The sequence below is a fragment of the Triticum aestivum genome, chromosome 7D (genome assembly GCF_018294505.1).
Source record: "Triticum aestivum cultivar Chinese Spring chromosome 7D, IWGSC CS RefSeq v2.1, whole genome shotgun sequence".
NCBI lineage: Eukaryota > Viridiplantae > Streptophyta > Magnoliopsida > Poales > Poaceae > Triticum > Triticum aestivum.
The window spans coordinates 230,777,933-230,795,412 of NC_057814.1; the positions used below are offsets into that span (position 1 = coordinate 230,777,933).

General features: G+C 45.2%; 1 protein-coding gene across 3 annotated transcripts; it reads right to left on the minus strand.

The window, feature by feature from the left end:
- Positions 1-9,154: 9,154 nt before the first annotated feature.
- On the minus strand, positions 9,155-11,103 carry LOC123168306 (uncharacterized). 3 transcript variants are annotated; one of them, XR_006484280.1, is made up of 3 exons: positions 10,791-11,103; positions 10,334-10,688; positions 9,155-9,836 (listed from the first exon to the last, which is right to left on the minus strand). XR_006484280.1 is itself a non-coding variant. In XM_044586177.1 (3 exons), exons 1-3 carry the CDS (start codon positions 10,922-10,924, stop codon positions 9,464-9,466), a joined length of 696 nt encoding a protein of 231 aa, XP_044442112.1. In that variant the 5' UTR covers positions 10,925-11,094; the 3' UTR covers positions 9,155-9,463. The 3 variants fall into 3 exon arrangements, 1 of the variants encoding a protein (XP_044442112.1); XR_006484279.1 differs by having other exon boundaries at positions 10,334-10,692; positions 10,791-11,099; XM_044586177.1 differs by having other exon boundaries at positions 10,334-10,522; positions 10,791-11,094.
- Positions 11,104-17,480: the final 6,377 nt, after the last annotated feature.

A 17,480-nucleotide genomic window follows, 5' to 3' on the forward strand; every position in this document is an offset into this window, starting at 1 on the left:
CAGATACCTCGCCTTTCTCCTCTGGGGTCACAGCGAACGTAGAAGGTTGACGAAGTCGCTCCATAGTGAAAGGGGGGAGACCGGTCGACTGATCGGGAGTCGGGACGTCCTTGCAATAGAACCAGGTCGACTGCCAACCTCGAACTGATTCCGGAAGGGTCATGGAAGGAAAAGTACTCCTACCCCTAGTCTGAATCCCTAAACCCCCACACATCTGGATCACATGGGTCTTTTCGTCACTCGGATTTGCCTTCTTCACCGACTGAGAACAGCAAGTAAATATGTGTTTGAACAAACCCCGGTGTGGTTGACAACCCAGGAAATTTTCACACATCAAGATAAACTCAGCAAGGTACGTGATGGTGTTAATTTGGAGGGAAATGGTGGATTTGAGCAGCGAAAAAGTTCAAGAAACCCCTAAAGAACAGGTGCGGAGGAAGAGAAAAACCTCAGTCAACATGGGTGGCGAGGAGGACACGCTCACCCTCGCGCGGCCGAGGCTCGGTTTCCCCCTCCGGCAGCCTCCAAGATCCAACGGCAATCAAGCCGTCCTCAGCAAGCCTCTCCAGGTCATCCCGCTCGACGGTGGAGTGGATCCAGTCCCCCTAGATCCAGCCCGGCGGCAGACCGGACCGCGACGATGTCCCCCGAGCCGTCTTCTTGCCCTTCGTCGTCGTCGTCTCCTTCTTCGCGCGCTCCAAAGCCGTCGTCTTGTCCTTCACCATTGCGGCGGAGCGCACATGGGCAGCAGGGGCGTCGAGGGTCGAGGAGGGCACAGTGGAGAAGCAGAGGAAGCAGAAGGAGAATGAGGCACATTGTGCAACGCATCGGCCTCGACGCCTTTTATGGACCTACTTCCGAGTGGCTGACCTGTGGGCTCGAGCAATCCCGTCAAATCCCGCAACAGTCGCGCACCCGGTATGTGGCAAAAAAGGTGGCGCAAAAATTGACGCGCCCCTCTCTATCCACTCCGATTACTACGGCATGCCCCGTCCCGCGCGCTTCTCCAAAATTTCGAATCCCGTGAGATCCGGGAACCGCAGAGCAATCAATTGCGTCGAAGATTTCGCACCATAATAACACTCGAAGATTGTCAGTATAATTCACTCGATGACCTTTGAATCGATCAAGGCGACTGAAACAAGGTTGAAGCTTCAGCACGATTTCCAGACTCCAGTAAAATGGCTCCGAAGCATAAGAATTGAGTCGGGGTCAACTTCAACCCTTCTTCACTCGAACCTCAATCCATTCGGGGGCTAATGATGATGACATGTACCTTGGGAAGGGTCATAGGCCTGACCTAGACGCCCTAGCCAAGGACACTACCCCAGAGCCAAAGACATTCAAAGTACAACCGAAGATACCAATTGAAATCACCATGGAGTGCAATCCACTCGACCAGATATACCACTCAGATATCCCAATTCCAGTCGACTATGATAGAGTCACTCGACCTCAGGGAGAATCACTCAGAGTACAGAAGATCTAAAGCCACCTCTGGATGGCAACGGTCAGGCGTTCACTCCGTAGCCTTAAAGGTCATTAATAGTCATTATAGCAGGCGTTACCAGTAACGTCTATGTCTTAATCTACATTAAACCCCTGTGTAATTGAGGCCTGTGAAGGGGTGGCACACTCTATATAATCCACCCCTCCTCTCTGGCACAAGGGTTTGCACCCCTGTAAATCTCACACATAATCCAATCGACCAAGCCTCCGGGCACCGAAACGTAGGGCTGTTATTTCCTCCGAGAAGGGTCTGAACTCGTAAAACTTGCGTGCACAACCTCACCATAGCTAGGGCCTTGCCTCCTCCTACGTACCCCCTATTCTTACTGTCAGACTTTCTACCACGACAACAACCGCACCCGTGGTGGGGGCAGCCAGAGGGCGGCGGTTCGCCCCGGTCCGAGCGCCGTTGCTGTGGCTGTGCCCGTCGGCGGGGGAGAGGGGCGCAGATGGAGTAACCCCCTCGCTCGTACCTTGGGGAGCGTGGCCGTCAGGGTTTTGCTGATGCTGCTCTCCTCCGGTGCCTCCTACTCCTGTGTCGGTGGCGGGTGAAGTGGTGATGGCGTCGCCTGCTCCGACCACTTCCCCAGCAGCGTCCGCGTCCTCGTGCGCCTCCGCGCCCCGGCAGTGTTGGAGGCCGGGGGCGGCGGAGCCTTCGAGGTGTATGGGTGAGCTGCAGGGCCGGATTTCTTCTTGGGCGCCATGGTCGATGGCACCGTCGAAGATGGCGATGGTGATGAAGATGACGCGCCGCGCACGCGTTCAGGTTCGCACAAGCGAGCCCCCTACCTGGCGCGCCAAAGATGTCGGGGTAAAACCACGGCCACCTATGGGACCAGGAGGTCCCTTGCTGGTTTGGGAGGGGGGCGACGCGTTGCACAAAGACCAGAGGGGCGTGGGGCAGCACGACAGAGATCACACATGCACTTTACCCACGTTCGGGCCGCCGTGAGGCGTAAAACCCTACTCCTTCTTTGGTGGAGCAGCGACTACGCGTGTATGGGGGTGTGAGTTATCCAACCTTCTAACCCTCTCTACGGTTGCCATGGGCCTCCTTTTATAGATCAAGGGGTCACCACAATGGCAAAGTAGTCATTATGCATTGATGTGATAGAAAACTATGCTATCATACCTAACTCTGCGGGTTGATAGGGCGCATTAAATGCATTGCTTAGTGTCACATCACTGGTTGCCCGGCAAGGCTTGCCGGGCTATCATGCCAGCTCCGCGCCTGATCTCCTGACACGTCGCAGGACAGGTGTCATCAGTGGGTTTCTTTTGTAAGGAGAGGCAGCCATGTGGCGAATGACTGCCACTCAGTAACTTTGCGGCTTGACACCGCACTGATTGACGACGTGGATCGTGGCTGAGTGGGTGGTGAGGTGGTTTTGCCTCCGTGAGCCCCTGCAGGCCCTGCCGGGGTGCTTCGGTTGTCTGCTACTGGGGGTGGCCTCGCCCCTTGCCGGGCTCGCCTGCCCGGCAAGGGAGGCCTTTCTCTTGGCGATATCCTACTTCTCTGGCTCAATCTTGGTCTCTTTGATCTGCATGTTGGTCCTTTGAATCTCTTGATTCCTTGCGCTCTGACTTGGGCTGGTGCTCCAATCTCGTTCCTGTGCATGTGCATAGTCTGGGCAACAGACCCAGGGTTTGTTGCACCACAATCCAGTACATCTTTATGACTTGCCGGATCATATTCGTCTCTTTACTTTTTGTAATTTTCAGACTTCACCGAAAACAAGCAAATGGCTCCTAAGACCAACAAGACCGTTAACTGGGCAAAGTCCACTTCTTCACAATTGAAACTGGAGACCTTAGTGAGCTCTGGTTTGTTGCCGCCTCAAAATGAAATCCATTAGCATGCACCTTAAGAAGAGGTTCACCCTCAACCAAACTAGGGAGTGTTATTGTTTTCACTGATCACCTGGAACGAGGGTTTTGTCCTCGCGGCTCAAAGTTTTTTCGGGACATACTCCATTATTTTGACATCAAGCCCCAATATCTACCCCCGAACTCCATTATGAACTTAAGCCACTTCCAAGTATTCTGCGAGGTGTATTTGTAGATTGAGCCGTCTGTCAGCTTCTTCCAGGAATTTTTCTATCTTAACCATCAGACGGAGTGCAAAAATGGCCCAAGCCTCGAACTTGGAGGCGTCACCATCCAGAGCCGGCAAAATTCAGCTTTCCTAGGAGTCAAGTCGGCAAGCCATCCAAAGGGACGGCACAAGACTTGGTTATATTGTAGAGACACTTCTCCTGCTGATGAGAATTGACTGTCGGGTTATAGACTCAACCGGCTTAACTCCTCAACCGCCTTCCAAGGCTTTGCTTCCCAGGAAGAGAGGGAAAAATTCAAGCCTTTATACTTAAGGATTGATGCTTTGACGCCTCATGCTCTTACCGGGGTTGACTTGACTCGGTGTTGGATGAACTGGTGGGTCCGGCCCCTCAGCGTGGAGTCAGCTTGTGCACCCTTACACAAGCCATTCGGACGATGCCCTTTGCTTTAGTCGGGTCAACCTCTCACCCGGTGAGTTAATAACAGCCAGCGAACAATTACTTGGTGAATCTAGGGAGACCATCAAGACTGTGCAGCTCGCCCCCTTTTGCATAGGCAACCCAACACCTCCCGTAAACCATTTTTCCCTTTTCATGCATTTTAAAACTTTTTTTGAGTTGCTTCTTTATTTAATATCTGGCTCGTCATTTATTCAGGAGAACCCTCCGTGGTGGAAAACCGAATGAGTCCCCACTCCTCCAATCAATGCCAATGTGGAAGAGTCGACTGACGAGTATGACGAAGAAAAGGAGGTAACCGAGCTTGACTCCCTCGGCAGCCTATTTAACCAACTCACCGATGCAAACACATCGCACAAAAATACCGAGACCAGCCAAGCCAGCAATTTGGAGGTAAACCCTTCTTATTCTAACTTAGAGCCATTTATCCCGAAGAGAACAAGACGAGCCATCAGAAAGGTGCCCCTTTCACATCCGGATGCTCACTAAGACCCGCAATTTATTTTGAAGAAAACTCAGTGTGCTGGCACATGGAAGCGGAAGTCCCAGAACAACTCTGGTGACCTTAGTGACAGTTGTCGAGCTCGCCGGTTCGTCTCAGGCCATGTGTTGAAGTGCCTCACAGCCCGACCGACTCGCGTCCTCAAGCCAGCCAGATCAAAGAACCTCTTCGTCCGTCTGATCCAGACTACCACTTAACCTCACCATCTTCCGATGAGTCAAGCGCCACTCAAGTGCCAAAATTTACCATCAACCGTGGGTAAGTACATGATACATATTTTTCCATTTATCTTTGTATTTCTGCTACTTACTTACTTATCCAATTTTTAGAGCCAAAGCCTTGGTAAGGGGGGATGACTCAAACATTGTTGCTCCAGAAATCGAGGACCCTTCTCTTGCAGGGGTTAACCCGGAAGTCCAAGACAAGCCGATCGATGGGGCTCACATTGATGAAGCGAACCTGGCTCATAAAAATGAGTCTATTCAAGATGATATCCCTGTAAGCCACACCAGGGCCGCCTCTCCTGTAGTGGAGATGGAAATTCTGACAAGCGAGCCACCTCTGGAAATGGCTCATGATGAAGTTGCCGTTATGGGAGAGGTGCACAGAAGACCAGAGACCTCAAATGTCCTAGCCAAGGTCACCACCAAGAAAGAGTGCGTCATGGCAGAGAAGGGAAAAAACCAAGCTTGAACTTCCATCTTTGGAAAGTTTAAATGTGGGGTCCCTCCACCAAGGCTGTTTTGTCCTGGCTGTCTGAGAGCCGGGAAACCAAAGCTTCCATGGTAGGCACTTTGAGGAGAAAATATGAGGTATGCTTCATTGCTCCCTCTTCCTTATATGACTTTATATAGCCCCCAAGTTTTAAGAATTGAGAATTATAACAATACTTGAAACTTGCATGAATTTTGACCCGCCTGCAACATGCTTCTCATAGTTGCATACTTGTATAGCCCCCAAGTGCTGGGTCATTATGAAATAATGATCTGGGACTTGTATATTATAGTAAAATTTTGACGACTAGTAGCCCCCAAGGAACAGCTCATCATCATGTGATGGGCCAGGTCTGATGTCATGATACTTAGCAAAAACTGAGGATGCATTAGCCCCCAAGTGCCATGTAGAGTGCTTGTAACTGCATGGGACTTGAAAAAATGTGATGGGTGCTACCTCTTGAGCATGCGTTGGTTTTCCCTTGAAGAGGAAAGGGTGATGCAACAAAGTAGTGTAAGTATTTCCCTCAGTTTTTGAGAACCAAGGTATCAATCCAGTAGGGGATTACACGCAAGTCACCTAGTACCTGCACAAACAATCAAGAACCTTGCAACCAACGTGATAAAGGGGTTGTCAATCCCTTCACGGTCACTCACAAAAGTGAGATCTAATAAAGATAATAAGGTAAATATTTTTGGTATTTTTGTTGTATAGATTGGAAAGTAAAGATTCCAAATAAAAGGCGAAAGAAATTGGCAAGTTAACGGGAAACTAATATGATGTAAAATAGACCCGGGGGCCATAGGTTTCACTAGTGGCTTCTCTCAAGATAGCATATATTACGGTGGGTGAACAAATTACTGTCGAGCAATTGATAGAAAAGCGCATAGTTATGAGAATATCTAGGCATGATCATGAACATAGGCATCACGTTCGTGTCAAGTAGACCGAAACGATTCTGCATCTACTCCTATTACTCCACACATCGACCGCTATCCAGCATGCATTTAGAGTATTAAGTTCATAAGAACAGAGTAACGCATTAAGCAAGATGACATGATGTAGAGGGATAAACTCAAGCAATATGATATAAAACCCATCTTTTCATCCTCGATGGCAACAATACAATACGTGCCTTGCTGCCCCTACTGTCACTGGGAAAGGACACCGCAAGATTGAACCCAAAGCTAAGCACTTCTCCCATTGCAAGAAAGATCAATCTAGTAGGCCAAACTAAACCGATAATTCGAAGAGACTTGCACAGATATCAAATCATGCATATAAGAATTCAGAGAAGAACCAAATAATATTCATAGATAATCTTAATCATAAATCCACAATTCATCGGATCTCGGCAAACACATCGCAAAAAGTATTGCATCGAATAGATCTCCAAGAACATTGAGGAGAACTTTGTATTGAGAATCAAAGAGAGAGAAGAAGCCATCTAGTTAATAACTATGGACCCGAAGGTCTATGGTAAACTACTCGCGCTTCATCGGAGAGGCTATGGTGTTGATGTAGAAGTCCTCCGTGATCGATTCCCCCTCCGGCAGATCGCCGGAAAAGGCCCCAAGATGGGATCTCACGGGTACAGAAGGTTGTGGCGGTGGAAAAGTGGTTTCGTGGCTCTCCTGAATGTTTTTAGGGTATAAGAGTATATATAGGCGAAAGAAGTACGTCGGTGGAGCTCTGTGGGGCCCACAAGGGTGGGGGCACGCCTACCCCCCCGGGGCGCCCTCCTACCTCGTGGCCGCCTCGCGGAGTTCCAGACTTCAACTCCAAGTCTTCTGGATTGCGCTTGTTTCAAGAAAGATCATCGCGAAGGTTTCATTCTGTTTGGATTCCGTTCGGTATTCCTTTTCCGCGAAACACTAAAATAGGCAGAAAACAGAAACTGGCACCGGGCCTTCGGTTTATAGGTTAGTCCCAAAAATAATATAAAAGAGCATATTAAAGCCCATTAAACATCCAAAATAGATAATATAATAGCATGGAACAATCAAAAATTATAGATACGTTGGAGACGTATCAAGCATCATCCCCAAGCTTAATTCCTGCTCGTCCTCGAGTAGGTAAATGATAAAAAGAGAATTTTTGATGTGGAATGCTACCTAACATAATTTTCAATGTAATTTTCTTTATTCTGGTATGAATGTTCAGATCCATAAGATTCAAAATAAAAGTTTAATATTGACATAAAAACAATAATACTTCAAGCATACTAATAAAGTAATCATGTCTTCTCAAAATAACATAGCCAAAGAAAGTTATCCCTACAAAATCATATAGTCTGGCTATGCTCTATCTTCATCACACAAAATATTTAATCATGCACAACCCCGATGACAAGCCAAACAATTGTTTCATACTTTTGATGTTCTCAAACTTTTTAAACTTTCACACAATACATGAGCGTGAGCCATGGACATAGCACTATAGGTGGAATAGAATGGTGGTTGTGGAGAAGACAAAAAGGAGAAGATAGTATCACATCAACTAGGCATATCAACGGGCTATGGAGATGCCCATCAATATATGTCAACTAGATCATTGAGGGCGCGCGTTGCTGCGCCCGTCCATTTTTCCAATAAAATGATAGAAAGTTACTAAATATATAGAAAGATGAAAGAGTTAAATTCTTATTTTTACTGAGATACTCTAACTTCTGAAACATTTTGTGCAAATGAAATACTGATCATTTTACATGACTATTATCTTCTATACTTGTCGGGAATGGCATACAGAGCTCAAAAAGGAAAAGGCACACCATCAGCAATATAAACTACACGAAGCAGTCGGCGTGTGCATTATGCAACTCTGAACAAAATTACTGAAGTGATTGCTCTGTTGGGGTCATGACAAGAGAGTTAGACTCGTAGCAGAAATCTATATAACAAGCTATATAATGTAAATTTAAATGTGGAAAATAGTACAAACCTGAACAGAGTCGTCGTTATGTGCAAAAGAAGTCGGCGGTTCATGTGGGTGGTGGAAAAGGATGTATTCAAGTTGAGTTTGGAGTAGAGAGGTGCTATGCCTATACTGAGGATGTTCAGCTGGTTCTGAAGTTAGATAAAGAGGGATTTGTGTGCATCCTTGACCAAACTGCGGTGTTAGTGATGCAGAAGAGGACAATAGAAGCGTATAGATAATAGCTCTAATCAGTAAAAATGAAGAATTAGTATAGATAAGAGGCCAAGACAATGCAAATACCATTTTGTAAGCAGCCTGAAAATTGAAGCCGAACTTGGTTGTGTACATTAGAAACTAAACTATACAAAGATGAGTATAAATTGTTCTTGACATGGCAGCAGCTATGGAATCAATCACAGTTTTAGTTGGCTCAGTGGATATATATCAATCAGCAACACTTAAATCTGTAGCATCCTCGTTCAATCTGATGAACAAGAAAGACAGTGATGAAAGTACTGAACTAAAGATGCATCATAAGGGTATCTTATGATATAATTTGTACACGTCAATAGGTTGCAGCAATGCCCTACTCTCATGACCCGGAATAAGAAAATTATAAATGACAGGATGATCCATTTCGAAAGAGTACCAAGAAATTGTAAACACTCTTTGTTCTGAAATACTATGCAAGGGAAAGATGATTCTAGGAATAAAAGGCACATACAGTGTAAAGAACCATTCATCTAATGATCTTAAGAACCAAGGGAATGTTCATTTGAAATCATAATGTAAGAAAAAAGATATAGAGAGAACCTAAGTATCTTTATTCCACATTATAATGCAAGAGAAAAAAGACAAATGAAATAATAATTTGACGCACCACTATTTTATTGCCAAGTTGTAGAAAGATTTGCCTATATGTAGACAGTTATGCTTCTTACTCACACCCTAAGCACACGGTATGAAGTTATTGGACATATCATTAGACCATATAGCCTCTTAGAATAACATTCTTCAATCTGAAACTGCGCTTACATTACATGGTATCAAAACAAATATAAAAATGCTTCATCGGCAAAACCATTCCTGTTCCTATTATCAGTGCCCAACTGCTCACATTCTAGATTCCACCAGATAGCACAACATAACAAATTTAAACACTGAAAATTGATAAAATACGCACATCAATAGTACAGAAGGCCAAAATTACAATCCTTTGTACTCAGCAATCCTTGTCTCGAATTAAATGGTTTGATTTGATCATGTCATGTTTGTTGCTCCATGAATCTCCCAAGCATTCTAAGCATCATGTTTGTTGCTCCATGAATCCGATGGTGCCAAGGACAAAGGTGGAGTTGAGAAGCAGCAAGGGCAGTGGTTGTGTATCTGTAGAAGGGGAGGCATGAGAAAATGGACGGTTGCGCCACTGATTTTTTTCCCTTCGAGTTACCCATGTGGCTCGGTTCTTCCTCCTCCCAGTTATCCTCGTAGCCGGGTGGGTAACATTTTCTCTCAGCATCCGGTACTGCACCTCCGCGCAGGCATAAGCCTCGTCATGGCCACTGGCTGCAACATCCATCTGCGGGGTAGTCTTGTGTCTATCGTGACCGATGGGATGGATGTCGTGTGACACAGACTGAGCGAATTCGCTGTATATTTCTAGTTGTGTGTGGTACCTCCTTTTAAATTGTAAATGATACTCTCACAGTCAGAACCCAATTATGCTCAAAACTTGAAGAACGGGCAATCAAATTATATTAGTTATGTTCTTTAGAAAAAAGAGAAGAAGTGCAATAAATAAGAGAAATTTGGTCAGCTTGATAAACAAAGTTATATTTGAAAAAATTATATCACTAAAATAGCAAGTTCAACTAAGTGATAACCATGGTGCATTAGAACATACTACAAAGGAGTGGATATGCAGGCTGGTAGAGAATAACTCAAGAGCTAGCATTTGATTTTTGACACATAAATTTAGTTTCTTGTCTTCTTGGAGGAGTGATCTCAATTAACAATATAAGCGCCCTGTTTGGGCAGATAAAACCACCTGAGAAGCATATGCCAAACCAAAAGACAAACCTTACTTTCTTAACACGGAACAAACCAACCCTAATCATCCCTAATGTCTTATGCTTAGTGCTCCTTATGCATTTCAGATTTACAGTGTAACTGTTACCTGGCCAGGAGGCGATTCATGCAGTAGCATAGCACGGAGAACACTTGGTGGTTGTCCAGAGATACGTCCTCTTGTGCAGATCCTTCCATCATCTCCGGCCTGAGTTGTGTGGCACCAATCGAGATAACTGACCTCTTTGTGCAGTTGCTGGAGCACCATGGAGAAGAAGAGGCTGCCCAATGGTAGTCCCTGAAGCAAGAAGAACAGGGGAGGGATGATTAGGAGTCCCTGCACCATGGAGATAATCGCCATGATTCCTCCAATGTTGCTTGTCTCGAGCTCTCCTCCTAGCCGCCCTCGCTGCTCACCCCATCGGACCCTCATGAGCTACCTAGCCATGTGCGCCGCCTCCAACCTTCCTGATGGGAGAGATTGGAGGAGGAGGAGCAATGAGGAAGAGAAGAGGATGGGGGAAGAGGAAAAAACAGAGATGAGGGGAGTGCACCAATTCAACTACCTCAGCAAGGCCGCGATGCCCGTGTCATTGAGATGTAGGAGAACGCCGTGCACGCGCTGCGACCAGGAGTGGTCGGTGCAGAAGGCGACCCACTGGTTTGGGACGTGCGTCGGCGGCGGCGACTCGTCCACCATCGCCTTCTTGTTCTTACGGTCGGCCGGCCCCTCGTGCGTGTCTGATGTGTACCTACCAGCGGGGGTGCCTTTCGTCGCTCGGGTGAGAGAGGAACGCCATCGCTGGAGGTTGGCGTTGATAGTGGCGGCGGCGGCGAGGGGAGGTCGGGGAAAGAGAGACGAAACGAGAGGGGCGTGCTTGCAGGCTTCGTGGGCAATGGGCTTCGAGTGTAAACAGGCCCGATTACCAGAGGCCACCGTTTTTTCTACCGGAGTAGCAGCCCCTTAGGACAGCGGCCCAGTTAGCGAGAAACTGAGCATCGGACCATGTCAGCCTTCCGAAATTGTCACGGGAGTAGCGGCCCAATAGGCTAGCGCTCGGTGGTAGCGATCGAAGCGACCAAGCGCGAGATTCCGAGCTAATCGCACGACCGAAAATGACTGAAACTGATGATCGGACGGTTAGGAATGCTAATGGCCTGAGAGGGCTGGGAGGGTGCTCAGTTATAATATATCTAAATGTGAGTAAGTAGGGATTGTCATGCAACGGATACACTCGAGCTATAAATGTATGAAAGCTCAACAAAAAAAACTAAGTGGATGTGCATCCAACTTGCTTGCTCACGAAGACCTAGGGCAATTTTGAGGAAGCCCATCATTGAAATATACAAGCCAAGTTCTATAACATAAAATTCCCACTAGTATATGAAAGTGACAACATAGGAGACTCTCTATCATGAAGATCATGGTGCTACTTTGAAGCACAAATGTGGTAAAAGGATTAGCATTGTCCCTTCTCTCTTTTTCTCTCATTTTTTATTTTTTTGGCATTTTCTCTTTTATGGCCTCATTTTTTTTATTGTCCGGAGTCTCATCCCGACTTGTGGGGGAATCATAGTCTCCATTATCCTTTCCTCACTGGGACAATACTCTAATAATGATGATCATCACACTTTTATTTACTTACAACTCAAGAATTACAACTCAATACTTAGAACAAAATATGACTCTATGTGAATGCCTCCAACGGTGTACCGGGATGTGCAATGACTCATGACTGAAATGTATGAAAGAATTATGAACGGTGGCTTTGCCACAAATACAATGTCAACTACATGATCATGCAAAGCAATATGACAATGATGGAGCATGTCATAATAAACGGAACGGTGGAAAGTTGCATGGCAATATATCTCGGGATGGCTATGGAAATGCCATGATAGGTAGGTATGGTGGCTGTTTTGAGGAAGAATATTTGTGGTGGGTTTATGGTACCGGCGAAAGTTGCACGGTACTAGAGTGGCTAGCAATGGCGGAAAGGTGAGAGTGCGTATAATCCGTGGACTCAACATTAGTCATAAAGAACTCACATACTTATTGCAAAAATCTATTAGTTATCGAAACGAAGTACTACGCGCATGCTCCTAAGGGGATAGATTGATAGGAAAAGACCATTGCTCGTCCCCGACTGCCACTGATAAGGAGGACAATTAATAAATAAATCATGCTCCGACTTTATCACATAACGGTTCACCATACGTGCATGCTACGGAAATCACAAATTTAACACAAGTATCTCTCAAATTCACAACTACTCAACTAGCATGACTGTAATATCACCATCTTCATATCTCAAAACAATCATAAGGAATCAAATTACTTCTCATAGTATTCAATGCACTTTATATGATAGTTTTTATTATACCCATCTTGGATGCTCATTATATTAGGACTAATTTTGTAGCCAAAGCAAATTACCATGCTGTTCTAAAAGACACTCAAAATAATATAAGTGAAGCATGAGAGATGAATAATTTTTATAAAATAAAACCACCACCGTGCTCTAAAAAATATAAGTGAAGCACTAGAGCAAAATTATCTAGCTAAAAAGATATAAGTCAAGCACATGGAGTATTCTAATAAATTCCGATTCATGCGTGTCTCTCCAAAAGGTGTGTACAGCAAGGATGATTGTGGTAAACTAAAAATCAAAGACTCAAATCATACAAGACTCTCCAAGCAAAACACATATCATGTGGTGAATAAAAATATAGCCTCAAGTAAAGTTACCGAAGACGAAGACGAAAGAGGGGATGCCTTCCGGGGCATCCCCAAGCTTAGGCTTTTGGTTGTCCTTGAATCTTACCTTGGGGTGCCTTGGGCATCCCCAAGCTTAGGCTCTTGCCACTCCTTATTCCAAAATCCATCAAATCTTTACCCAACAACTTGAAAACTTCACAACACAAAACTTAACAGAAAATCTCATGAGCTCCGTTAGTATAAGAAAATAAACCACCACTTTAAGTTACTGTAATGAACTCATTCTTTATTTGTATTGGTGTTAAATCTACTGTATTCCAACTTCTATATGGTTCGTACCCCCCGATACTACTCATAGATTCATTAAAATAAGCAAACATCACACGAAAAAAACAGAATCTGTCAAAACAGAACAGTCTGTAGCAATCTGTATCAAACGAATACCTCTGGAACTCCAAAAATTGTGAAATAAATTGGTGGACGTGAGTAATTTGTCTATAAATCATCTGCAAAAACAATCAACCATAAAAGCACTTTCCAGTAAAAAAATGGCAGCTAATCTCGTGAGCGCTAAAGTTTCTGTTTTTTACAGCAATATCGCAAAGACTTCACCCAAGCCTTCCCAAAGGTTCTACTTGGCACAAACACTAATTAAAACATAAAACCACATCTAAACAGAGGCTAGATGAATTATTTATTACTAAACAGGAACAAAAAGCAAGGAACAAAAATAAGATTGGGTTGCCTCCCAACAAGTGCTCTCGTTTAACGCCCCTAGCTCGGCATAAAGCAAGAATAGATCTAGGTATTATCATCTTTGGTATGCAATCCATATGTGGCTCTCATAATAGATTCATAAGGTAATTTAATTTTCTTTCTAGGAAAGTGTTCCATGCCTTTCCTCAATGGAAATTGGAATATAATATTTCCTTCTTTCATGTCAATAATTGCACCAATCGTTCTAAGGAAAGGTCTACCAAGAATAATAGGACATGTAGGATTGCAATCTATATCAAGAAAAATGAAATCTACGGGCACATAATTCCTATTTGCAACGATAAGAACATCATTAATCCTTCCCATAGGTTTCTTAATGGTGGAGTCCGCAAGGTGCAAATTTAAAGAACAATCATCAAATTCGCGGAAACCTAACACATCACACAAAGTTTTTGGAATCCTGGAAACACTAGCACCCAAATCACATAAAGCATAGCATTCATGATCTTTAATCTTAATTTTAATAGTAGGTTCCCACTCATCATAAAGTTTTCTAGGGATAGAAACTTCTAGGTCAAGCTTTTCTTCATAGGATTGCATTAAAGCATCCACGATATGTTTAGTAAAAGTTTTATTTTGATTATAAGCATGAGGAGAATTTAACACGGATTGCAACAAGGAAATACAATCTATCAAAGAGCAATTATCATAATTAAATTCCTTAAAATCCAAAATAGTGGGTTCATTGCTATGTAAAGTTTTGACCTCTTCAATCCCACTTTTATCAATTTTAGCATCAAGATCTAAAAACTCTGAATCATTGGGACGCCTTTTAACTAAATTCGACTCATCTCCAATCCCTTCTTTATCAAGATTCATATTGGAAAACAAAGATTTAATAGGAGCCACATCAATCACTTTTAGATCTTCATCTTTATTATCCTCTAGATCTTCCAGTTTAGCGGCCATCTTATTAACTAAGGTGGCTTGCTTATCCGAAATTTGGCGTACTAAATTTTCAAGATGGGCAAACTGAGATTTCAAACCACAAAATTCCTTAGACATATCATCAAGCTCTTTATTCATGTACTCCATAAAACCTTTCTGTTCTTTAAGCTCGTTTCTGAAGAAATTATTATGCTCAAATTGCAAAGACATAAAGCTTCTAACGTTGTTTTCAATTTCTTCCAACCTTCTAAGGTGAGGATCAACGCTTTTAGGCAAGGCCATCAAGGCAAACAAAAGAGGCAAGAAAAAGGAGGCGAACGGAAAAGAGGCGAAGAAAAGGCAAAGGGTTTTCGAAAATCATTTTAGAAGTGGAGAGAGGAAAATGAGAGGCGAATGGCAAATAATGTAATGCGAGGGAGAAGAGTTTATGATGGGTAGTTGGTATGTCTTGACTTGAGCGTGGATCTCCCCGGCAATGGCGCCAGAAATCCTTCTTGCTACCTCTTGAGCATGCATTGGTTTTCCCTTGAAGAGGAAAGGGTGATGCAGCAAAGTAGCGTAAGTATTTCCCTCAGTTTTAGAGACCAAGGTATCAATCCAGTAGGAGATTACACGCAAGTCACCTGGTACCTGCACAAACAATCAAGAACCTTGCAACCAACGCGATAAGGGGGTTGTCAATCCCTTCACGGTCACTTCCAAAGGTGAGATCTAATAAAGATAATAAGATAAATATTTTTGGTATTTTTGTTATATAGATTGGAAAGTAAATATTGCAAAATAAAAGGCGAAAGAAATTGGCTAGTTAACGGGAAACTAATTGTTGGAAATATGCCCTAGAGGCAATAATAAATTGGTTATTATTATATTTCCTTGTTCATGATAATCGTTCATTATCCATGCTAGAATTGTATTGATAGGAAACTCAGATACATGTGTGGATACATAGACAACAACATGTCCCTAGTAAGCCTCTAGTTGACTAGCTCGTTGATCAATAGATGGTTACGGTTTCCTAACCATGGACAGTGGATGTCGTTGATAACGGGATCACATCATTAGGAGAATGATGTGATGGACAAGACCCAATCCTAAGCCTAGCACAAGATCGTGTAGTTCGTTTGCTAAGAGCTTTTCTAATGTCAAGTATCATTTCCTTAGACCATGAGATTGTGCAACTCCCGGATACCGTAGGAATGCTTTGGGTGTACCAAACGTCACAACGTAACTGGGTGGCTATAAAGGTGCACTACAGGTATCTCCGAAAGTGTCTGTTGGGTTGGCACGAATCGAGACTGGGATTTGTCACTCCGTGTAAACGGAGAGGTATCTCTGGGCCCACTCGGTAGGACATCATCATAATGTGCACAATGTGACCAAGGAGTTGATCACGGGATGATGTGTTACGGAACGAGTAAAGAGACTTGCCGGTAACGAGATTGAACAAGGTATCGGGATACCGACGATCGAATCTCGGGCAAGTAACATACCGATTGACAAAGGGAATTGTATACGGGATTGATTGAATCCCCGACATCGTGGTTCATCCGATGAGATCATCGTGGAACATGTGGGAGCCAACATGGGTATCCAGATCCCGCTGTTGGTTATTGGCCGGAGAACGTCTCGGTCATGTCTGCATGGTTCCCGAACCCGTAGGGTCTACACACTTAAGGTTCGATGACGCTAGGGTTATAAGGAATAGATATACGCGGTTAACGAATGTTGTTAGGAGTCCCGGATGAGATCTCGGACGTCACGAGGAGTTCCGGAATGGTCTGGAGGTAAAGATTTATATATGGGAAGTCCTGTTTTGGTCACCGGAAAAGTTTCGGGTGCTATCGGTAACGTACCGGGACCACCGGGAGGGTCCCGGGGGTCCACCAGGTGGGGCCACCGGCCCCAGAGGGCTGCGTGGGCCAAGTGTGGGAAGGGACCAGCCCCTAGGTGGGCTGGTGCGCCTCCCACAAGGGGCCCAGGGCGCAGGAAGGGGGGAAGGGGGAAACCCTAGGCTCAGATGGGCCTAAGGCCCACCTAGTGGTGCGCCCCCCTCTCTCCCCCCTTGGCCGCCCCCTAGATGGATCTAGGGCTGGCCGCACCCCTTGGGGGGGAAACCCTAGATGGGGGTGCAGCCCCTCCCCCTCCCCTATATATAGTGGGGGTTTTGGGGCTGCCAAACACATGAGACTTCCTCTCTCTTGGCGCAGCCCTACCCCTCTCCCTCCTCCTCCTCTCCCGCGGTGCTTGGCGAAGCCCTGCAGGATTGCCACGCTCCTCCATCACCACCACGCCGTCGTGCTGCTGCTGGACGGAGTCTTCCCCAACCTCTCCCTCTCTCCTTGCTGGATCAAGGCGTGGGAGACGTCACCGGACTGCACGTGTGTTGAACGCGGAGGCGCCGTGGTTCGACGCTTAGATCGGAATCAACCGCGATCTGAATCGCTACGAGTACGACTCCTTCATCCGCGTTCTTGCAACGCTTCCGCATAGCGATCTACAAGGGTATGTAGATGCACTCCCCTTCCCCTCGTTGCTAGATTACTCCATAGATTGATCTTGGTGATGCGTAGAAAATTTTGAATTTCTGCTACGTTCCCCAACAGTGGCATCATGAGCTAGGTCTATGCGTAGTTTCTATGCACGAGTAGAACACAAAGTAGTTGTGGGCGTCGATTTTGTCAATTTACTTGCCGTTACTAGTCTTATCTTGATTCGGCGGCATCGTGGGATGAAGCGGCCCGGACCGACCTTACACGTACACTTACGTGAGACAGGTTCCACCGACTGACATGCACTAGTTGCATAAGGTGGCTAGCGGGTGTCTGTCTCTCCCACTTTAGTCGGATCGGATTCGATGAAAAGGGTCCTTATG